This window comes from Bemisia tabaci, chromosome 2 (assembly GCF_918797505.1).
Source record: "Bemisia tabaci chromosome 2, PGI_BMITA_v3".
NCBI classification, from domain to species: domain Eukaryota; kingdom Metazoa; phylum Arthropoda; class Insecta; order Hemiptera; family Aleyrodidae; genus Bemisia; species Bemisia tabaci.
Window position 1 is genome coordinate 65,392,927 of NC_092794.1, and position 24,332 is coordinate 65,417,258.

At 34.1% G+C, this 24,332-nt stretch overlaps 2 protein-coding genes across 5 annotated transcripts in view; one reads left to right on the forward strand and one right to left on the reverse strand.

The window, feature by feature from the left end:
- LOC140223751 (protein Gawky-like) overlaps window positions 1-15,732 on the forward strand; it is a 54,067-nt gene extending 38,335 nt beyond the window's left edge. The window contains 1 exon segment of the mRNA XM_072296077.1: window positions 1-15,732. Within this exon segment, the coding sequence (XP_072152178.1) occupies window positions 1-306 (306 nt within the window). The 3' untranslated portion in view covers window positions 307-15,732.
- Window positions 15,613-24,332, reverse strand: part of LOC140223752 (uncharacterized) — a 16,657-nt gene continuing 7,937 nt past the window's right edge. Inside the window, exons 7-9 of one of the 4 annotated variants that reach the window (XR_011899138.1) lie at window positions 23,230-23,415; window positions 17,143-17,269; window positions 15,613-15,863 (exon numbers count right to left, since the gene is read on the reverse strand). Coding sequence is in view for 3 of the 4 variants with exons in the window: in XM_072296073.1 (XP_072152174.1) it covers window positions 21,179-23,415 (2,237 nt within the window). In the remaining variant the exon portion in view is untranslated. The other 3 variants (XM_072296076.1, XM_072296075.1, XM_072296073.1) reach the window with 3 other exon arrangements.

A 24,332-nucleotide genomic window follows, 5' to 3' on the forward strand; every position in this document is an offset into this window, starting at 1 on the left:
GCTCAAGGTGCTTTGAACAATTGCGTGTTAGGGAACACGACAATATTCGCAGAATCTCCGGCCGAGTCAGAAGTGCATTCATTACTTCAACACCTCGGCCAGCAAGGAGGGTCCAACAGTGGCTGGAACCGTCCTACGGGGGGAGCCCCGAAACCTGCAGGTACAACTGATACTTGGAGCTCGGGTTGGCCGTCAAACTCACCTTCAAGTAGCTTGTGGGGTGCTCCTCCTTTGGACGAGCATCGCTCAACCCCATCTTTGAATTCTTTCTTACCTGGTGATCTTTTGGGTGGTGAATCAATGTAAGCAGCCAAGTATCTGCTGTGTTCATAAGTTCAATTCACTACAACAAATTTTTCCATATCGTAATCTTTTCGTAGTCATTATTGAGACTAGATTTTAAGGGTGTATCCATAATCATCCACGACACTTTAACTACTTCCCAAAGAAGATTTCTCATGTTGTTCATTTCCTCTTTTTTTTCTCTTTTTTTTATTTATTTGATTTTAATCCATTTTTATCCCTTATCCCCCCACTTTTATTTTCAATTTTTCTTTTGTTGATGATGTCCATATCCCTAATTAAATTTAGTCATTTTTGTATAGAGTTATTTCAATAAGAGTGTTAATCATGTTTTAAAACTTTCGATTGTTGTTATTTCAAGTATCCCTTTTCATATTTTTCCATGCGATAGGTAAGAGCTTACTTTAATATTGAATGCTGTATAACCATTATATTTACTGTATCTCTCATTACTTCATTTACTATTAGTTTGACTACATATTATTATTCTTGAGCATTATTTTTAATTAGGATAAAGGGATCCTGAAATGCAATGTGCATTATGTCTCCATGATAGTGATTTCTCAATCAATTTTGCTTTACCAGCCAAGAATTTTTATTTAGTATTATAGGGTACAAATGTATTGTGTTCTGCTAGTCGTCGCTACTAAATTTATCGGCACAATTATTTTAATTTAAAATTAAAGAATGACTTTGGGAAAACAACAAAGAATTCTTGGTTGGAAGTGAATTATTCAAGACAAAATTTCTTTTAATTTGTGCTCCAGTGAAAGAAAAATAACTGTGAGTTTTCCTCATATAAGACAGACCGTGAGCATCTGCTTCGGCTAACAATTTTGATTTTCAATATTTCTTTTGTTATGAGAGTTTTCCTAAAAGTTTCTGTTACGTTTTAACTGTTAGTATATAATTCATTTTAAGCACAATATGAAAGAGACGCCTTGGTTAGTTTTCTTTTTTAATTTTTTTTTTTTTTTTTAATAAATAATTAATTTAATCGAATTTTAATCCTAGCAGAGTAAATTTATGTTAAACAAGTGCAACGGCATCAAAGTTAGTCGCAGAAGCGTTTTGATTGAAACAGTATGTTGCTGACTTAAGTTGTTTTTAAAAAATTTTATGAATGTATTTTACTAACTTACCTGTACTGTCTCTTAATGAAATTCAGAAAAGTTATTTTTAGCATGTCTTAATTTATTTTTTTATGTTACTTTTCTATCTTAGCCTACTCTACTGTTGATTTCATTCGTGCCCAACATGGTTGTTCTTAATGTAGTTTCCTCCTCAAACGGACGCAGAATTTTTTAATTTTTCCTCCAATTTTTTTAAATGTTCATTGGCGAGCAAAGTCGAAATTTTTAATTTTTTCCAAGTCACACGGCAGTTATTTACATAAAGAATTAAATTAAAACACTCATCTCTCAGGTATATTTTTAACAAATTTATAGACTCAATTTTCAATTTTCATGCTTTTCTTCATTTATTTCTTATTTTTGGAGTAAAATAACAAGTGGCCGTTGAAAATCAGTTAGCTCCAGCCATTTGAACCTAAGTACATCTTGAACGTTGAATCATTTGAATGACCTTGACTCCCTCCCTTACCACAGATTTCAGCAGAAAAAAAAGAAAAAAATATTGCATTTACATAAATTGTGGGTTTCCTCTCTTGACTATTTTTCTTTTCTCGTTTCAGACCCTCCCTTAATACTTGCATTTGTTAAATTCGATTGAATTAAAAATTTATTATCATGACACTTTGTTTGCTTATGTTTTGTTCCCTTAATAGGTTTTAACTTTTTTTTAATGGTAGTATTTTCTTTTCTGCGCAAAAAACAAATGAAAAACTACACAGATAGTGAGTTCAATAACTGATTAATTTAGGGGTAATTTTTAAGATGAAGTAAGTATCTTTGCTGTGTTTTTTTAATTCTGGTCCAAATAATTATACTATGTACATTAGTGGATGAACTAAAATTTTTAATTTTGATTTAGTGGGTATTTTTTTAAAAGTGCTAAAACTCTGGATCATAATAAAGAACTGTTTAACTCTTATCTCATATGAATAATTAGGTTTTAAAAGTTTTAACTTATGTTCGCAAACAAGAAAAAAGTAGGAGTATCTGAACGTGCAGTAGCTAATGATAATTGTAAAAATGTTACGTTATGAATTATATTTCTTTTTTAATTTTGTTATTTAGGTGATAGTTTTGTTTACAATCCATTTAACGTTTTCATGATTTGTTGTCTGTTTCTAAGCTAAACCTGTTTCGTACTCTAGTGCCGCTATGCACAGTAGTCATCGCCAAGGCGAATGTGACACTGATTAACTAGAATAGAACGTTTATGTTATCTGTGAAACAAATGCTCAAATTACCTACGAGTATCATTGAACTAACCCTTATTTAGACTTAACAACAATCAAGTTTAGCCAATCAAGATTCTTTCTTGATCTGAAACTCCAGTCCAGTGTCCTTGTCTCATGTATCTTCTCTTATTTCTCATTTTCTGGTTCTTCGTATTGAAATTTTACAAAGAATCAAAACTCACTCCCGGGCTATAGTTACTGTCTTGAGTTCCTCCATGAATTTAAAGCAATCATAACATCTTTCACTTTCGAGTAGAAGTCTGTGCCCTGTGAAAGGATGCGTTTAGGTGTAAAATGTTTGTCGTCAAGCAGTTAAGGAACAGATGAAGCAAAACTATTATCAGTGGATCAACTGTGTATTCTTATTTCATTACATTTTTTTTGTTGCTGAAATTCGGCTCTTCTTTGGTTCACACTGTGGTAAAGGGATGGAGAATTTATACTCAGAATCTTTGCAGCCGCTGTTCTCTTGCTGAATCTCCGTATTGCAGTTTTGACAGTGACTTGGCAACAGACATCCCTTTTTTTCTTTCTCACAGAACTTAGCGGAATACACAAGTTTCATGATGATTCCTCGATTAGCTCATCTGTCAATTTGTCTATCTGCTGAATGTATGTCTTATTTTTTGCATTTAGTCAATATTCTTTTGAATCTCTGCTCAGACTTTAAATGGCTTACCTTTTTTCAATCTTGTCAAGTATTTTGTGGTGGATTCCGTCCTTTGTCCTCATTTTTCTCTGGATTGTGGTTTGTTTTTACCAGCTAATTTTTTGCTGTGGATGTTTTGTTTTCTATGTGACTTGAACATACTGGGAACATTTATCCTAGTACTCAATAGAACCAATGTTTGTCTGTATTAGCATCAGTGCATTTTTCAAATGATTGTGATGAGTTTGTTGCAATGATCTTGTGTACAGTTTTATTTGGGTGTTTTTTAAATGTAGTTGAAAATATAACCCGTTGTAAAGTCTAGAAGACACAATTCAAAAAGCAGCTTTAAATGATCTTTGCGGCTAAACTGAATTTTAGAATTGAAATCAATTATTGTTCTGCAATAGCATTTTAATGTTGCCTTGTGCATTTTTATTGTTAGTCCATTAACTCTTTTTATTTTTATAACCCTCTAACTTTCTCTCTCTGACAAACATTACTGCCCAGTTGAATAAATTTCTCAAGTTTATTTAAGGAAGAATCCTCCTTCGCATTCTTTATTAGAACCAGCACAACTTCAAGCTCATGAGTACTGATTTAATGTGACACATGTATGTGGCGAACGTCCAGAATGAATCGCTAGGAGCAGTCTAACTCGTCTTGAACATCTTGCAATCTTTTCTCTCTAAACCGTATTCCTTTGATTTAATTTAAGATTTCTCTTATTCTCGCGGTTTTTTTTTAACCTCCTAAAATTCTACAATCGTGTAAATAGCTCCTCTTGAATTTTAATGGATCTCCCTAGGTTATGTTCAGTCCTGGTGGCACTCCGTGAGGGTGAGAGCATACTGTGAGTTGAAAAGATGCTGCTGTTTGTTACGTAGAGTTCAAGAGTAACATTTTTGGGAGTAGATAGAATATGTAGTACTGTACAACAGCTGATGAGTTTAGGGAGGAGTTATCAGCCTATCATTTTCCATCATGAGAAATCAGAATGTTAACCTTAGTCAAAGGCTAGGAATCCCATCATTGAATTTTCATAGATTCAGACTATTAACTTGTGCATTTCTGGAATTACTTAACTTTGGAATAAATAGGTAACCTGAAGAAAATTTTCATGATCCTCATACAGAGATTCACAGAGTTTCTTTTCGAGCACTTGACCATGCTGGAAAATTGAAATCTGATTCTTATAACTTGAGATGTGTTGAGAAATTTAAACACTAAGTGGTAGCTCAGTTTCCGTACTAATTTGAAAAGTTGATAAAATTTAACACTACCAGGCCGTGCATGATTCCTTCTCTCTCTTTCACTTGTCCCTTTTTGAGAATGATAAGATGGATACTTGAAATTTGCCAATTCTAATACCAAATATTAATTGTAATTGTATAAATGTTTCTCCCCCTTTAGTGTTTAAAATCCTCACGTAATATTAATTTCTGTATGTATTAGGAATAGTAGCAGAAATTTCAGTGTATTAATCAAAATTTTGCTTTCTGTTCTATTGCCTCTTATTATTTGAGTGAAGGAATCATCATTCGTCGGTGATCTTCCATCTCAATACATTTGTGCTCAAGATCAAAATGTTTGTCGAACACATTAGCTTGATGATGTAGCCAAAACCCAACAGTATCTCTTGAAGTAACTTAGCAGTGCTGGACAGTGATATTTTCTCACTGTCACATATTAACTATCGCATACAAGTTAGAATGATCTTTCGTGATCGCATACCTCTTGGTTAGAGCTTTTCGACAAGATATTGACTGATGTTTAACTACTGTGAATCTTCTCTATTAACAGGTGAAGGCATTAATGATGTTGGGAGGGAGAGTGATTGATGACTAGTTAAATAGGAACCGTAGGAATGAATGTATTATGTTAAAGGAACAACTGTGCACCTTTTTCTCCTGCTTCGAGTTATTTGTGGTTTGTACCTTGTTCAAATATTATTGGTTGAGTGACAAGGCATCTCAGATGTTAGTCTAGCAACTCATTTTGGAAGCACCTTCTCTGGACTTGCGAGATCGCATTGGCCTTTTTTTACCTTTTCTCTCCGTGAACGCAAAATCAAATCTGGGTAATTTTTCTGCCATAAGAGTAGCCCTCGAAAGCAGACAATTGATATTTCTTGCATGCGACTGCTCGGTCTGCTGTTGACCCCATCTTGTGGGATAAGAGTACCAGCATTGGTTTGATTCGATTTAAACTGCTGTCTGATTTACAGCTCGTTTTTTTACCAGATACCCAACAAGTGTAAACTGTCATTTATCGTTTCTATTTATTGCATAAGTATTTCGGTAGAAAGCCGGGATTGTAGTGCATTTTATTAATTATTATTATTTCTGGTCGTTGACTTCACCAAGAAAATTGGTTCGCAGTTTTGTCCCTCCCCTTCTTCAATTTAGTTTTATTTGACATTGACAGTGAAAGCTTAAGTTGCATAATATATGTTAGTTTAGTTTATTCTTAATGCTAGTTTAGGTTAAGTTTTTAGGCTGGTAGGTAATTCAGGTTTATGCTTTCTTATTCTCATTTCTTGCCCTCTTACCCAACTTTTCATTCTCCCTCCTAATTTATATTGAATATCTCGTGAGTTTGCAATCATGATCCACCTCTGCAAGACCGCGCAAGGTGAAATTAGCTTATTTCGTCAAGTGTTGAGATCTAGTCGTAGTCATATGCCCCTAAATATAATGTATCAAATTCTAGTGCTTCAGATTCTGATTTGATCGATGGAAATTTTCCAATGTTGTTTCCTTTTTTAATCCTCACAGAATTCAGTAGAATCTATTTTGTGACGACATCACCCATATTTCTTTCCTTAATTTATTATTCACTTGACTCTGGTTACTTTAAACTAGTGACAACCTTTCAAGCCAATGCTCTATCTGGTCCTGGCTCTGCTCTCGCACTTATTTTATTTTCCTCTCTCTTTTCAAACCTCACTACAAATCAAAAATTTTGATAATCAAAAAAATCGTCATATTGGCCACCTAATTGAAACAGTTTATGACCATTTTTTCTGAACAATAAACTGAGATTTTTTTTCTCTTTTTTTTCATTTTAATACAATTAGTAGGCTCACAAAACAGCAGTCAATGGATTTCCCTGTGTAATCCTCCCTTTGCTAATACTTTCAGTTTAAGTGCTAAGATATGCTGTGGAGAAAAATAGCGGACTATAAACTAAAAAAATCTCTGAAAAGCAAGAGCCCTCTAATTTTAATTTTTTAGTTTTATTGTTTCTTAGGTAGTTACTTATGCAATAAATACATAAACGACTTTTTACAATTGTTGGTAAGTGGCCATCTTGAAACAAAATTTGAAGTTTGTGCTGCCATGCTGGTCTCTTTGTTTTACAGTGACATGTTTCGAGGAAGTCAAATAACAACCAGTGCTTGCCTGACTAATTTGTCCTTGTTAATTGGCTCTCCTCGCTATTTCGTTTCATCTTTTTGCTATCACACGGAATTTTGACAAACTAGTCGCACCACACCATGCCTCAGGAGAGACGAACTTTCATCCCTTGGGGTTATTGTGCTGTATCTAAACGTACATGCATGCTTAAGTATTGTAGTCGAGCGAAATGATGGCTGAAGCATAGTGGTAGCAAATTCTGATTATTGCTTGAGATCCGAATTTAGCAAACATCATAGAGGTTAGAACATTTCAGTTTCCTGAAAGTTTTGTTTGTCGTAAGGAAATTTTAAATATACTCTTTTCTTCTTCGTAAATTGATAAGCATTGACTTTTAAGGTGTAACTAACTTTATACGCATTTCAGGTCTCCAGTAGCAGCTTATTCGCTGCTGTTACAACCGGTTAAATTTTGTGTTTCCCTCGAAAGACTAGTTAGTATTCAGAATTAATGAAGGTACCCGATGGAAGTCTGATATGAGGATGCCCTAACATTCGGCATTCTTTCTGTCAGTTCTCTCCACAATTTTGTGAAAGTTGTTTACGAACTGTCAAATTCAGTGATCAAATGACTCAGCAGCGTTTCTTTGTAGATGTTTTCAGCGGAAGTTTCAGTTAGAGCACTTTGTGCATTCCACACTTTGAATTGTTACTTTGTTAATTGTATGTAAATCTAGCTGTCAAGTCTCATCAAAGTTCCTTTTAGTAGCCCCTGTTCTTATTTATTTTTGCTTTTATTTTTTTCGTTCCCCTCTTCCTCCCATACCTCATTGACCTGAAAGTTTCTAACAAATTGTTTCCACGTTTCTTATTATCTGAAATGATTACTTGAATTTATAAATTAATTCTCATGAATTAATTGAAGGTCTTGTGATGTAGATTGACAACTCATAAACGAAGTCTGATAAAATTACTTTTATAAGGAAAAAGATCTAGGTTTAGAATTTTTTTTTTCCTTCTCTCATTTTTCGTCTTTGAATTTCTTCTTCTAGTGTAATTTGTCCTGTTTATGATAATACATACTTAAATGTAAGAAATTCCCAAAGATTTAATAAATGGGTGTTATTCCTATGTTTTATCTACCAGTGTGTGTTAGTTGATACTGATGAATAATTGTATTAAATTATTGGTTATTTATTTCGTTAAATATATGCATATATATATTTATTTTTTTCCTTAAAATTTTTATTTTTATGCTGAACCCGATGCTTACTTTCAAATCTGCTTCTCAAAATCAAACTGAAGTAGCTATGTTGTAAGTGACGAATATTACTAATAATCACTAAAGTGAATTTACTCTTAAGTTTAGTGGTTAATTGTTGTAAATTTACAAAAGCTAAAATCAACTGTTCAGTTTTCCTCTCTCCTTTTTTAAATCAAGTGCAGTTCTCTAGATTTCCTATTTTCTAATATATTTGTTTTTACAAGGGGGAAAAATAAGCATGTTACCACTCCGATGTCCCGTGTTATCGTTTTTATAATTTTGGTGCCTAAAATTTTAAAAATGTACTTGATAATTTCCAATCATGATACTCAAACAATGTATGCAAAAATATTTGGGGTAAATTTTTTTGTAGAGCGCATGGTCAATCACGTGCAGTTAGAAAACCTTTCCTCAAATCCAACTGTTTCCTTTTTTCCAACAGGAGTAGTAACAGTGTTTCTTTTCTTTCTATAGTTGCCTCAGTCTCTGCCCTGATTATTTCTTACACGGTAGCGTCTCAGCTCTCGCTTGAGCTTTCTCTGTGTTCACATTTGATTCAAGTGTTCTGTCAAAGAATCTAGTGTATCCAGACTTGAAACTCTCTCACTTTATTCCTAATCAGCCGACACATTTCTCTGGGCTCAAGAGGGCTTCAATTTAGTTGCACATCAACGAATGAGCTTTAAAATACCTGATAATCAGTTTTTATACAAAGGAAGGAACAATTTCTATAGCTTTAAAGAAAAAAAAAAAATTGTCCGTGCGCACTCTATACTTCTCCAATTCTGTAACCTAGCTGAATACACACTAGTTCTTGCAGTTATTCAACTGATCTCGAAAAATTCTTTCTTTCAGTTTGTCGAAAATTGTGCGTTTTTGTAACTGGCACAAGCAAAGAACTGCTCTTGTACTTATCAAATCAAAGCTCAATGCATTGCTTTAGTGTAGTAAACATTACCATTTTCTTTATGTCTCGTCATATCAGATCACCCTTATACCAAAAGAACGTAAGTATCTTTCAGATGAGTTCCAATCTTTTTCCCTCGTATCTTAATATTTTTTATATATCCATGCAAAGGAAACAGGAATGAACATTTGTGTGGATTGGCACACAAATGTGTGATGTGTCTATGTGCGCATTTGTATTTTAAATTTCATGTGTATTATAATTAGCCCATCCTCAGTATTTTTGTGATTTATAAGTGCCACTTTTTTCATTCTATGATTTAAAGGAAAAAATTATGTATTAATATGTATTAACATTTTTTATTTAGTTCTTAGCTCATAATTGATATAAAAGCATAAAATTTAACAAAAAAATCATTAAATAATCTAAAAAAAAAAAAAAAATTAAAAAAAAAACAAAAAACAAAAAAAATTAGCTAATTTTTGTGTTTAAAGGACTTTCTTATTTGTGAGGGGTTTTTAGCCCTGTCTTATTAGGTTTATGATGGTTTATATCTAGGATTAACTGTAGGAACTTTATGTATGTCTGTGTGTATTAATAATTTCTTCTCTCTTTTTGAATGCAAATTTTATTTTAAATCACCTTTGCCTGTAATTTTTGTATCAATATTTTTGAACTAATCCCTTGCCGTGGCAGTTGGCGAAGAAAGTAAAGTGTTGCTTTTTTAAGCTTGCTGTCATGTAAGGCGTTACTTACATCAGAGAAACCAATTTGCTTGCCTCTCTTTCTGGAACACGGTTACCTTAATTTATTTCTTCCCTCTTTTTAATGAACTTTATTCTAATTTTAATTTAATTTGCTTTTAATGGTTCATTCATAACCTCTTGAATTGCTAGTAATTAGTCCTTATCAATTCTAGTCTTAATAATAAACATTCCAACATTTGTTTTCATCTTACTCCCTTTTAAGTATCTAAATTGTTTTTCTGTTGAAATGTTATGAACAGGTACAAGCGCCAATACTTCTAAACTACTTTTGAGATTAATAACATAGAATGAAATACAGCTGAAGGGAAGGAAGTAAACGTGCAGTTTGAATGTCCTTTCTCTCCCTCCGACCCCATCATCATCCCTCCCTTCCCTTCTGCAATCCCCAGTATAGGAAAGCTTACAGTAGTTGAAGTATTCGCATATTTGTTAAGAGATGATAAAATTTCAAGTACAAATTTCTGTTAGTTTGGTGCGTTCTATAGTTCGTGTTAATTCTGTTGAATCTTATAATGTATCCTGTGAGACAAAGATAGAAGAACTCAAATGACGTTTTCGTTGCTCAAAAATAATTGTTTTTCATTCTCATGATGAAAGTAAGGGAAAGGTTTTATTTTTGCTTCGATAGAAATTTGTCTTCTTTTTTGGTGATAACAAGACTTGAGTGTCCTTTCTTTGACTAGTTAGTAATCATGCTCTGTTGCCAGATAAGGGTTTTGATATGCTCCTTGCTGATCCTTCTTCAATTTTGAAAGAACCCATGCTAAAGACCCTCAATCAATTAGATGACACATCGTGCTTACCGCTCGGTCTCTATCAGTGATGAGCATCCGTCGCTTTACAGCCATTGCTCTGGCAGCTTTGCATTGCGTTTTTTCTTCGCATTAGGAAAACTTTGTCTTAGTACAATTACTCATGTAGATCATTTTGCATTTGTTAATTTTATTTATTTTAAGTTTAAATTAGTCATTAATTTATCTTCTTCTCGTTCACTACATTCTCTCTTCTCACTCAACGTTAGATTCATTCAGCGCTGTGGCTTATTTGTGTTCAAAATCATACCAATGTTTGCCGTATGCTCTATTTCCCTCAAATTAGAGTGTGTACACTCTCAAGTTTATATTATCTGAACGGTTTTTTAGTCATCTTTTCCTTCAGAACCGTAAGAAGCTTTTGCTTCAGTTTCTCTTCTATATTCTGTAACCCCTAATTACCTTTTAATTCGGTTGACAATCTTAAATTACTCTTCATCACTTTTCCAAAGGTTCTACTTCCAAATCTGGCAAAATTTGTCCCTCTAACAAAGCGAGCTTTCCATGCTTAAAGGTCGCTCGTCAGCCCTCAGAGATTCATCACATTCTTCAACATGTCTCCACCGCAGAGAGAACTTCATCATGAAGTTATTATATTGATCTATCATCAAATTTCGCCCTCCAACTAAAGTTCTTTTCCTCTTCTTTTTCTTTTCCGCAAGAGAATTTATTCTTGAGCTAAACATCTTGGAATTTAATTTTTGTGTCATCGTTCTCTAAGTCATGTAGTTCTGTCTTGCAATGTGAAAGGGGAGCTTGTATCTTTTTTTTTTTTTTTTTTTTCGATATTTTGACTTGACAGTTTTCCCCTCACTGAAAAGTATCTAAAGCAAGTGAACTTAAAACCAGTTCCTTTCGTACAAATCGCTTTCAAAGCGACCATCAACACCATATACCCATAGGTATTATGTAGTTTGATAATTGGCTGTGTATTAAGAAATGTTTATTTTAACTTACCAAGGTAAATGTTAGAGTAGTTCGATTCTCCAGTTGATCAAATTAAGTGTAACTTAGTCTAATTTATGTATGTCAATGAATGGAAGATTTCAAACTACATCCTTTTTTCTCTCGAAATCAAGTTGTAAAGTACCAAAGGTGCAGAGATGGCACTATAAGTCTAGAGACTCTCCTAAAACTTACATCATTCTGCTGTTCCTGTACATTCCCATGCTGGTTGTCGTTATCTTTATCCTCATCTACGAAAATTATGATTTACTTTCCATATACCTGCTGTGGCCTACGTCCGAAGGACTAATTAAGACCAAGTTCCAACAATTATCACTCGGACAATGGGATAATTTTTCCTAAATCGTTTCACCCCCATCTCTTTCAGAAGAAGTAAAAGGAATTAGTAACCCTAATCCTGAAATTGTGTTGCTTCACTCTGATTGGTCGAACAGTACTAAGTGATACTGTTCAAGGACATCCAAACATAGTATCGGAGGAATGAGTTATCCTCAATCGAAAGACATCTTTGTTTTGAGTACTGAAGACACATTGTTGCCCAACACTGCTCTTACTTTATTCAATTTCACTCCAAGTTTTCTATTTGACATAGGTTTGTCTTTTTTCTGAAATTATGTATTTCTACAGTTGGATCAGTAGATGATTATTGCCAGAAGCTTATTTTGAATACCATGAAGTTGTCCACTCTTCATCTAAAGACTTTTAACCCTATAGTCTAGTAAGGTACCAGGAGAACCAGTCTGAGCAGCTCTTTGAGTTTGCTCTGATTTGATGTTGGAATTACTTTTGTGTCAAACATTAGACTTTCTAGTTCATTAGTTTGAGATTTTTCATTTGAATTTGTGAGAGGTAGGTCTTCTTCAATACTTGACCAGAACACTACAGTCCAGCTTAATGCATCACAACATAATGACTTATTTTCCGATTTGGTCTCTGCTACTTAAACCCGATCAACTTCTACATGACGGTAATGCACTAAACTGTTCAAGGAGTCAGAAATCAATTCAGATTAGAAAGGTATCTTGTGACCTAGAAAATCTGGAAATCGAGAGGAAACCTTGAGTGGATAAGAATGAAATCTCAGTCATTATCCCTTCAATTTCTTCTTTGCTAGGAAATGGTGTGTCAGAAGCAAGACTTGGAATTAGAAGCAAGACTTGGCACTTATAGCAGTTTTGGAGCTGGAGCAACAAATCTACCCAAATTTTCTGTGAAAATGGTATTGCCATTTGTTACCGATTTTGAGAGCTTTGTATTGAGCTATTTAGTCACGAGGTTTTCCTCATTGCCTTAGTTTGTCGTGCCAAAATATTAAATTTAACCCCATTTCTTTAACCGTTTATGTGGTATTGTCTCTAATTGGTCATGCTTCTATTGAATATCTTGTCATTAATTGCTTTCTTCTTTTTTTTTTTTCAAACGGGTCAACCCACAGATTTTGTTCATTTGATACTTTCTATCTACTTCTCTACTATCAAAGTTGCTGTCTAACAGAGCCCATTGTTGTCAAGTTTGTTTCTATCAGCTCAGTCAGATTTTCCGGTGTAAACTGGATGTAAATTTAGTTTGTTGGCAGATTTTCAATGATCAACCGCTGCTTTGCTCTCAAGTAATGGTTAATATTTGCTATGTGCAGTATCAGAGCCGTGAATTAATTTAGGATGAAGGGTAATTTCTTGTTAAAATTAGGTATTTGGAGAACTTTTGATCCTGTGTCAAGTATTAGCTCAATTTTATGTGCATAACTTTTCAGACTTGTCAATTACCTTTTTTTGCAATCACCTATTTTCTGTAGATGTAAAATGATTTTGACTTTTGAGTCCTTCCTTCAAATCATACAATTGACAAAAACCTTTTTTAGATCCTCAGTTTATTTTCAATTTTAAGATTATACTCAAGTTTTTGAGTTAAATATTAAATTTTTCTTCAGGCAAATGTGTCCTTACAATCCTAGTGATATTTATTTTTGGTTATAAATTTTCTCCTCTGCATCCTTTAGTGCACCATCTTTGTTTCCTTGAATTGTTGACCATTAAGTTCTGAGGAAATACACTTTTCTGGTCTATAAGACTAATGGTAAAAAAGACTGACAGCTATTTAAAAATTGCTACAAATCTTTTTTTCTTTTTTTTTTTTTAACATCCCATTGAGGAACTAAGCATGTTTTTATACATTCAGGTGAAGCTTTTCTCTAAGAGTGCACCATCTTTTTCACAATGTCCGTAGTCACTATTACAATAAATGCTGACCAACGAAGATTGTATTTTTGTAGTTTTTGGTTCCATATCGGCATCAAAGGTCCCTTTCAAGTAGGGCGAATTAAGGTTTTGATCAAAGGCTTGCCAGACCTTGCTGTATTAGAGCTATGCGGAAATGATCAAGTCCTAGCCAGTTGTGCAAGTAAATTGGTTTCTCTATTTTTGCTTTTTTTCAATCTCTATTTATTTAATGTTGAATAAATTTTTAAAGGTGTCGGGATTCACTGATGAAACAGCCATATCATAAACAATAATAATTGTTATCAATTTATTCATGTCTAGGTGAAAGTTTATGTTCGCTTCAATCTATATTGTCCCCTTCCTTCATCTCTCTCTCTCTCCATCATATAGCTCATAAAAACTCTTAACTTGTAGGTAGTTGTGTGTAGATTTAGGCTTAGGATAATAATTAGGTATTTTAAGCTATGTAATTGTTAATTAACTAAATAATGGCTTTCTCATAGTAACTTTTTTGGTATATTGTGCTTTTATATTGCCCTTGAATGTTTGTTTTTTTATTATTTAATATATTCAATATTATTTATTATTATTACATTTTTAGTTTAATTTTTTCACATATTACTTCCTGCAGTACCATGGATAATTTACCATTTATTGGTTTTGTAATTCGGAGGAGTTGGATTCTTGCTGTGTTAAAAGCTACTTTTTTAGCCCCTCTGCCAGAATTTGTTTTTGTAGTTCTTGAATTTTGTGAAATTTTCTTGTAAAGTGTGTAAGACGATTTTCTGGAGAAAAGATATTCTTGTCAGCTGTCATTAGCTCACTACATGAAAATTTGCGCTTGATATTACCAGCCATGTGTTTTGAATAGTGATGTTTTTTTTATTATTTCATTTGAAGCACTGCCAAGATACTTAGATTTGCATCCCTTTCTCTTCACATTGTTGAGTACTCACTATCATGAGTCGTCCACTTTCGTCCCATGCCTGTCGGCCCTTGTGCCTGGTCCGCCAGAGACCCATAAACAAAATTTGACATGCACCCAGTTGGTGTCTCAACACTTCCACTCAAGGCTAGCTCTGAGCTCACCCCACTACCTATCTCTCTTGCTTGAAACAGTTACATTTCTCCCTGATGTCTTTTCACACTCCTTTTCTCTCTGTCAACTGACAGCTCTTCGCTGATTCTTGTTGTTTCTTTTTCAAGTATCTCCAGAAAATTATCAAGTGCTTTTATTATTCCGCCATAAGAACTCTTTCTATCGTTTGATTGATCTCCCGTTCTTGTTATCAATAAGACTGCAGCAGCTTTAAAATCCATGGTTTAAAGGGAAACAAAATTTGTCCACTACAGAAACGCAGTATATAATACTCTCTCTGAGGTTTTGTGTGACCAAAAGTTGGAACAACATTTAGAACTGGTCTTCATCTGATCTGACTCTCCAAAACTGCCCTTAAGAAGCAATGTTGCCTGTCTAATTTTTTCAACAAATTTTTTGTGATATCAATGCATCACAGCTTATAGTGCGTCCAGTAGAAATAACTCTGACGGGAGTAGAGCAGGATCCCATTTTGAAATCATATTTGAGTTGTCACTGGTGATGTTCTCGCACTCGGTCTCCTCCTCCCCGCCTCCCTTATCCCTCAAAAGTGAACTAAATCTTGACAATCCTCTGAATTATAAAACCATATCCCCTTTTTGAAAGTTTCTATGCAATCAAACAAGACTATTCATTAAGTAATGGTATGGAACAAAATTCTAAAAAAGAAGTAACTCTTTTAATTTTTATTTTACTTTAAACCTCCACCCCTCTTTTTGTCTAATTGATCCCTGCTGTTCATAATCTTGCGCAATTGTGATTTAAATTTTATTGAATGTACATTAGGAAAACGGTAGAAGAAAGAAGTATAAGGAAAAACCATATATAATATTATGTGTAAGGAATTATATTATGGAAACAAAAAAAAAAAATAATCGAGGAAAAAATTAAAAAAGTGAGAAATGTACTTACTATTTTTAATAGCCTTATTATAAGTGAATACATGTATTATGTTAACATCTGTCTTCTTCCAGTGGTCTTAACATTTTCGAAACATAAATAAATTCAATGTTATTTTGTGTACTTTAAACTAGTATTTTTTTCCCTCCTCCTTCCTTTTAGCGTTGTCAGCAGCAGTCGCTCAGTAGAAATTCAAGATTTTCATCATTGAAATTGTTCCATTTATTTCATCTGCTGATCAGGTACTTAATTTTCTGTAAGGCAAAGAAACTAGTCATATAACCTGGTTCCTGATTGTTCTTTAGGATCCCTTATCACATGGCATTCTCTTCAACACCTAATGATGATATGGACGTATTTCTATCAACTGGAACTAAGCGCCAATTTGAGTTCCTTTTGAGGAATTTAGAATCCCGGATAGCGCGTTCTGTCAAACGGACCTAAGTGCCATGGAAAAGCATTGCGAGTATAGGACGGAATAAGCCGGACGCCTGATTCCGCCTCCATCTAAGCCCCCCTCTACCTTCCTCACCCTATGGCGCTTAGGTCTGTTTGATAGAAATACGTCCACATAGATTTTATGAGTTCTTCAGTTACCTTAAAAAACAATAATGTGCAATCCTAGCTCATGCCTAAATCTATGTAAAGCACTAATGGCACATGTGTTGTTCTGAAATGAGCCAGAAGTAGGAACTCACCGCAAAATATGTAGGAGAAAATTTCCTTAACTAGCAAATGTATTAAAGAAGCAAACCTGGAAATTTTGGCAAGTCGGGCTCTAAAATCTTAAAATTGAAGGAAATATTATAACGTCTAAAGTTCCAATCAAAAAATTCCTAGGTTGCACAAGAACAGAGTTTACGTTTTTGCAGAAAGTTGAGATAAATTTCCTCCCTTAAGACAATTGTTCACAACTCCGCTCTTTCTTCATGATCTCCGCTGAGCGTGTGAAACGTAGAACAAAAAGTGGATATTGAACAAATTGCACTTTGCGAGGCAGGAGTCAAGAGGTTTGAATGGGTCAGCTGCTCTAGTGACAGAATCGAGGTTTTTTGGTTTAAAAGTATTGTTTAGTTTTTTAGAACTAGGAAAGAGGTATGTTAGTCGTAGATCGAATTTTGTATCCTCTCAAGATAGGTGGAAACCAGCACAAAGAAATGTAACATCATCTAATCATAAAATTAAACACGTATTAATTTAACCCACCCTGATTATAGGTCGCCTCTAAATGTTGGAAAAAATAGTAAGATCTTTTGGAATGCCAAGTTATTCCTTCAAATATTAAGGGGCCTCTTGATGACAGCAAAACTTGACTACGTCATCCACCGCGGTAATGCATAGCATGGTTTCCTCTCGCTTGGTTATAGCAATCAGTGATGTGATACATACATTTCCACCAGTTAATGACGGTATATGTTTTTCGATGATCATTTTTCTATCACATTTGATCTGAATTTTTTTGCTGATTTTCAAGCTTAAACCTTCAAAACTCGATTCTTTGACTTGCCCAGCTGATTGCAAAAGACCCATTACCCTTTCTAGGATGGAAATCAGTTCCTAGGATCCTCATGTGATGATGCAAGCTAATTATTTCACCGAGCTCAAATTTCGGTAGAAAATCCAACAATTCGACTGACTGAAGATATGCAGATTATGTTTCCTGTAAATAGAAATTTAGAATTAGCTTTTCTACCAAAATCATACGGTAATGTGTAAACTATCAGATGTTTTCGATTCCAGTGTTTTTGAAAATAATGCCGCGCCATAAGTGATTATTTATTTCAAAAATAAATTGTTAAAATGAATGAACACCTTTTTCTTCTGTTATTTAAATGAAAGAATTTTGAAAACGTTTTCGAACAATCTCAAAGTGAGGGATAGCCATTTTTCACACACACACATAGACGAATGTTGTAAAACCATAGTAAAATTAGCCCAATAATTTTAAAAAATACCATGTGTAGATTTGAGTATATTGATAAATTGGCTAAGATAAAAACTTGCGAATACGGAACAAAAGAATACATGGAAATCAAAGCGAAGGTTATATTTCTTTGTGCTGGTTTTCATCAGTCTTGAGAGGATACAAAATTCGATCTGCAAATAACATGCTCCTTATCTAGTTCTACAAAATAAAACAATATTTTTAACAATTTGAGGCTAAGTGCAAGTTCTGTGCAAATGGTTGGTTAAGAAAGACAGGGAACAACGGTGAAAGAAAAATTTGGGGCTCGCAACTAATTTTATTGAGATTTCAGAGAAATGAACCCTTTCATGAGTCCAATTCCATCAAAAATTGAGTCACATACATTCAGAATACAACATCTGTCCTCACCAGTATACTGTGATTTAAGGCTACAAAAGAAAGGAACTCAAATACATACGAAACCGGAAGTAACGAAAAACGAAACGAACAGGAAGCAGAGGTGACAAATTGTGAGCTAATAAATGAAATTAAAAGCCGGAAAATTAGAAAACTTGAACTCACAAAAATTAAATTAAAACTGCTGATGCTTTTCGGGGCTCTTCTGGAAAAAAGGGCTGGGGCGCCCCTAAACAGTTCTGGTTTTCTTTACTTTAAGGAACTCAAAATTCAGCTATTAAAACAATTACAGCCGGTATGATAAAAAATAAGTTACTGACATCAAGAATAGGTCAATTCCTAGTAAAGTATTGGTATAAAACCATTAAAGTTTGACAGTATGCGTCACTGATTTAAAATTGGATTTTAAAATGTTACTACTCATACAGAAAAATTAGCAAACAAAAATAGCTACTTGGTACCTCAAACACATGAGATGATACGTTCAAAACTTAGATTGTAAAAATAAATAAATAAATCCTGGTTTTCATTATTTTTAGCTTTTCTTGAGTTATGTAGAAAATTTATTAAAAATAAACACCAAATCATATCCCAAGATTCTATCAAAGTGAATTTTTCATTACGTTCATTAGCTTAAAACTTATAAGAGCTATTTTCAGTCAGAGAGTGATTTGCTCTCGATGAATGTGATCACAGTCTCCAAATGAACATCACAGATAAAATAAGACCTGATATTTGTACTTCACTCTTCAAATAAACTTCATTTGAAATCAATACTAGGAAAAAGCAAACATGGTCATCAAGAACAAGATTACATGGTGGTCTAACTACCATGGTCATCTGTAAAGCAAGGGTCTGTATTTTTTATCTCCTGATCGGAAAGAGATGGATAAAATCAGTGAAAAGATATAAGTTAGCGAGACTTCTAGCTTAAAGGAAAATCTGTAGTAGGATTTAAGAGTAAAGACATTTTCACAGAGGCAACTTACTGGCGCGGTAGCGAATTGCACCGAAGTTTCCTGATTCCTTCCTTCAGCTTATGTTCACCTCTCGGCGCGCTAGGAATCGAGCAATTCTGATGCAAGAATTTGCCCTTACATTGACTTCATGGAGGAGAATTAAAATTTACCCGATCGTGTATTTTTATAATGTTTTTGAAAAGCTTCGAACATAATATTCCTTGAAGAGAGAAGAACCGTATTACCGTTACAGAATGCGATCTGACATTGCTTACAATGGTGAATACTTGCTACAGATGCAGATGTACTGACAATATCTGATTATCTCGCTGACCACTAATCAAATACATCAAACCAATGCACTAAATTGAGGCTAAGAATAAAGGGATCAACATGAATCCAACAGTTCAGCTTTCAGTAATCTTCCCTTTGGCGGTAACAATTAGGTAACTTCAGTGCAAATCACTAGTGCACCAGAGGGTTATGTCATTAAAATTGAGTTTTCTCGCAAAACCCCTGACCGACTTTCTAAAACTTGAGCTTGCTCTTAAGAGGAAAATATACGTAGCTCGTATCAATTCGATTCCACCGACTTGATTCACCTCTATCTGTCCAGAAGATATGACACGGAGAATCTTACTTGACAAAGGGCTCATGTATGAAAGATGTGACATTAGACAAATCAAAAAAAGTAAGAAGGCATACATACTTTTGATATGAGTACAGTAGAATCAATTACAAGAGAAATATTCTTAGAGATTCCTTACATATCCAAGAGAAATACACTTATTTTCAGTTTGAACAGTTTTCTTTCATTTCTAAATGACTGAAAAATTTTAGCGATGTGTAAAAAAACCACCTAAATGCTAACGGTACCACAAATAAACAAATAAAATTAAACACACTAGACAAATGTATTACTTTAAAAATTATTTCATTTACTGATTTGATTTTTTTATTCGATCACCTAAAGAGTCGCACCTTTTAACAGGACGGATTTAATTTTAACTGTATTCTAAAAGCCCAAAACTTACAGTATAACCGAACAGATATTTTTTTTCAAGAGCTGATGCTTCAGGAAAAAATTTAGTCACTACTATTTCTGTTGATCCAATGACCAAGAAACTGTTTCTTGATGTTTATGCTAATGTAACTGAGGAAAGAATCCGAGGGGATAAAACACAAGGGTATTTTCATGTTTCCTGGATGCAATGGAAGTTATGGTCCCAACGAAAAAAGTAAATTACTTGATGTTAAAAACAGATGATTAAAAATATTCTTCTAGACTTGCAAACCAATTTAAGACAATGTCATAGCCTCCTTACTTTAAAACCCTAAACTTTTTTTTAAAATGTACAGATATGAATACATCAGACTTTCCTTTCCAATAGATTTGATTAAAATTAAATATAAAAACACTGTAAAAAGTGATACCTACAAACTTTCGGTGAAAAATAGAAATAAGTTCCATATTTTCAACTAATTTTTTTTTTTAATCTTATGATTAATTTTTACTTCTTATTATGTTTGATTGTTTATTTTAATTTTTTAGTAGTCAACTTTTGATCTATGTTTAGGAATTTTACACATACAAATTATCTTACAACGAATTTTATCAGCCTTTCATGAGTAGTTTGCATGGTAAATCCATGTTCATAAATAATAATATGACTATACATAGGAGAAAGGGCAGTTTAGGAGGCAGTGAGTTACATATTTTACAGTTAATTTGAAAAGGACAAGGTTTCTGAGTAGAATTTTAGCATTGATGCCACCAACATGAAGCCTTTCAAAAAATTTGATGAGAACTGAATATCCAAGTATAAAAAACTGGTGAGCGGCGAGGGGCTCGAGCGTATCTACATAAAGTTGCTAACTTACATTAAAACTGGCAGTGATAGAAATACAATGCTGAGTACTTACATATGAATAACCTAAAATAGAATATCACTGATGAATAGGAGAATGGAAATCCATAATATGGTTTCTCTTCTACACGAATTTTCTGCCACTAAAAGCAAGGAGAGACTTCCTGATTCACGGGCATTTGACTAGGAGAAAAACTCGATTCACAATAATGCGAAGAGGAAAATACTAAAGCTACAGATAACAGTAGGTGAAAAACTTGATTTCAGTCTTGAATTGCAGTTTGAGCGATGCTATTTTTTACGTTCTTATTAGGCATCGTTTGCGAAAGTGGAAAAATCATAACAAAAAGAGACATTCTCAGATACATCAGTCCAGAGATTGATAATTATCAAGTTAATTCAACTACCAATGAAATTTATTAATTCTCGTCCATACTTTTGGCATATTTTTGGATTAGAAATGCATTTCTGACTATAGAACGCTTTGACACACTGCTAAAGCCTAAAAACGGCTCATCTTCACTTTCATCATCAGAGCAGATTAGATCCAACAGTTTTTGAGGTGATAACTTTTTCTTGAAAATATTTGAATCTGAAGTAGAGTGGTCATAAGAAATTTCATGATCTGATGAGCTAGTGTCGGTAGTTACATCTCTTTCTCTGAGTTCTTCATCCTTCTCTGGAGTAAGGACTTCGCTGGAATCAAGTCTGACAAAACACTCAGGTATGAAGCCAGCGTTTGGATCAAAATTCGACATATTGGAAATTTTAACAGATAAATCACGGATTTTATCAATACTAGTTATGAATTCACGTTTAGAGGAACTACATTTTAATATCACTTCCGTTCTTTTTTTCTTCTTAAATTTAGTTAGCTTATTCCTACAGGCTTGCTTTTTGACTATGGAAGGTAAAAAATCAGTTAACAATTTCAAACGATTTCTTGCATTATTTATAGTAATTTCATTAAATCCAATGAAAGCAGGAGAACTTTCATCATCGCTATCACAATTACTTTTCATGGGAGATACTTTGGGAAAACTTGTCCGAATCGAACGAGAAATATCATTGGACGCAAACTTTTTCACCAAGTACCGGTCAAGAGTATTGGATGTCTTGCTTTTTTTCCTTTCACTGCTAGGCGGTGACTTTAACATGCTGAAGGAATCATCAAGATCTTTTGAGGCTGATTTTGAAGGACTTGTGGCAATCGACCTCGATTTCCTCGTAATCCTTGGTCTACGTTTGGCATCATCTACTTTTGATGGAGAATCGTTCTTACTCTCTTTTTTGGGGGTGGACTTAGCATTTTTTGATGGGCTTGGAACAGAGTTGGAGCCACTATTGAATAAATCTCTTTTGAATGTAAATTTATCATTGAATGAACTCATCTCTGAGACTGCGGAGCTACCACTGGAAATTTCTTCCTTGATTGCGTTATCAGAAGCCTTCCTACAGCCGTTGTTGGAACCAGGTTTTGTTGCTTTTAAGGATGGTGAGGACACTTTTTGAGTAGACCTTTTCGTGGGACTGGTGACCTTAGAAGGGGAATTAAGGGAAATTGAGGTGGGTAATTTGTCTTTAGAAGCACCTTCTTTCCCATTTTTAGTTGGACTAAATTTTGTTTCATTTACAATGCGTCCATTGACTTTATGATGAGAGGTTTTTGGAGGACTGGAGGATTCAATTGAAGGGTTAGAAGACACATTCCTTGATGATACTACTTCAAACGAAATTTTTTCGGCACTCTCAGTAGGACTTGATTCAGCTCTATCAGCAACAGGTCTTATGACATTCTTGTGCAAACTTTTAATGTGACTGGAAGCTCTGCTCTCTCTGTTAATTTTTTGAGCATCTTTTTTTTCATTTCTACTTGAATTTGATTCAGATTCATCTGAATATAAATTTGACGACAAGCTACGGCTATTGGCAGCTGATGCATTTCTTTCAGGGCTTGCAATATTGCCAGCTGCCGGCGGTGTTCTTCTTTGGGGACTTACCTCTTCTACCATTTCACACTTCATAACTTCTGAACCATTCAAGTCAAGAGATGGAGCCTCCTTTTTTAGAGCTTTACATGGCATATCAGAAAGAATTAAAGTATCTTCGGGATGCTTAATAGAGCTAGAAGCAATATTATCATGCATTGTACTGTCTTCTGTAGATTTTTTGCAACTCACAGGGCTGAAATACCTACGTAGGCTGTCTTTACCAATCTTAGGCGGCGCTTTTACATTCAGATGCTCCTTTAATGGTGATATTGGAGCTTTAGAAAGTTTGCCATTTTGTGATTGAATTGACACTCCTGTAGGGAAATTTTTGTCTTCAGTTAAATGAGCTGATGGTATTTTCTGCAAGCTATTGGAAAGGGGACCATTTAAACCAAGATCATTTTGATCTTTGTCTACCATTTGAGCATTGGCTGTTGAAACATTTTGAGGAGTTTTAGCGGAGAAATGATGATTTTTACCTTCAGGGGAGACGTTCAATTTCTTTTGAGCCTCTTGGCGATTGACATTTTGTTTATTATTTTCTTGGTTAGTCTCTTGATCCCAGATGGGGAGATCTTGGCCTTTCATTCTAGATAACTTGAATTTGTACACCAGAAATCCAGATAAACCAGTCTCAGTCCAGTACTCATCAACCGTATACAAACCTGAAAATAATTGACAGATCTATGTAATGCTTTTGAAGTAAAAAAGGGTACTACATATTTCAATAAAATTTCGAAGCTCGAGTATATTTTGAGAGAATCTTCTTTGATATTTGTTGTTTTTTAGCTGGCTTTACAAATTATTTCCTTAATTTTCTTTATTTTCAGTTTCCTTTTAAAACTACACACCATATTATACCACATTATTGTTATGTTACTTTTGAGAACATGTACCTGACTTAGTATTAAATTTTAGGAAGGAAAGGTGCATTACACTGAGAAAACAATTGTTGACAGAGTCATTACCGCCAATCTGACCGCTGATTGGCAATTGGTTTGCCAGTTCTTGCTATGAATGTCCCAGTCTGTACCTGGTGATGGTCCAAGGACCAAAACATGTCTTTAAAAGAAAATTTCCCGGCAAGCAAGTAAAAAGAAAAATTAATATTAGTTTGGTGTCGAGCGCTTAGGTGAAAAGTTTAAACAAGTTCTTGATATTCTCAATTTATATATTTACTTCCAAATAATTCTATTAATCCCAATTCAGCTCTATGTATCCTGATTTGGCACAATTTATTCTTATATATTCTATTAACCTAACTCATCTATTCCTCTTGATTACGAATGTAGAGAGTTCTTTGCTCTCTCGTTTTACAAACCCTTCCCCTCAGAAATTTCAATGTGATAGCCTTTTCATGGCTTCATATGTATAAACTGCTGTAATTTTGCGAAAAAAAAAAAAACACATGATTTTCAGTGCAGTTTTGCAATAATATAACTGCAGTTTTTCCAGCCTTCCCATTTTTCGAGCCCATTTTTGGGGCCTCCTCATTATTACACACGACAGATTGCAACTATACCTAGTCGTATGGTTAAGAGGTTTTTGCATCCGAAAATCCCAATTTATCCTGATTTATCTT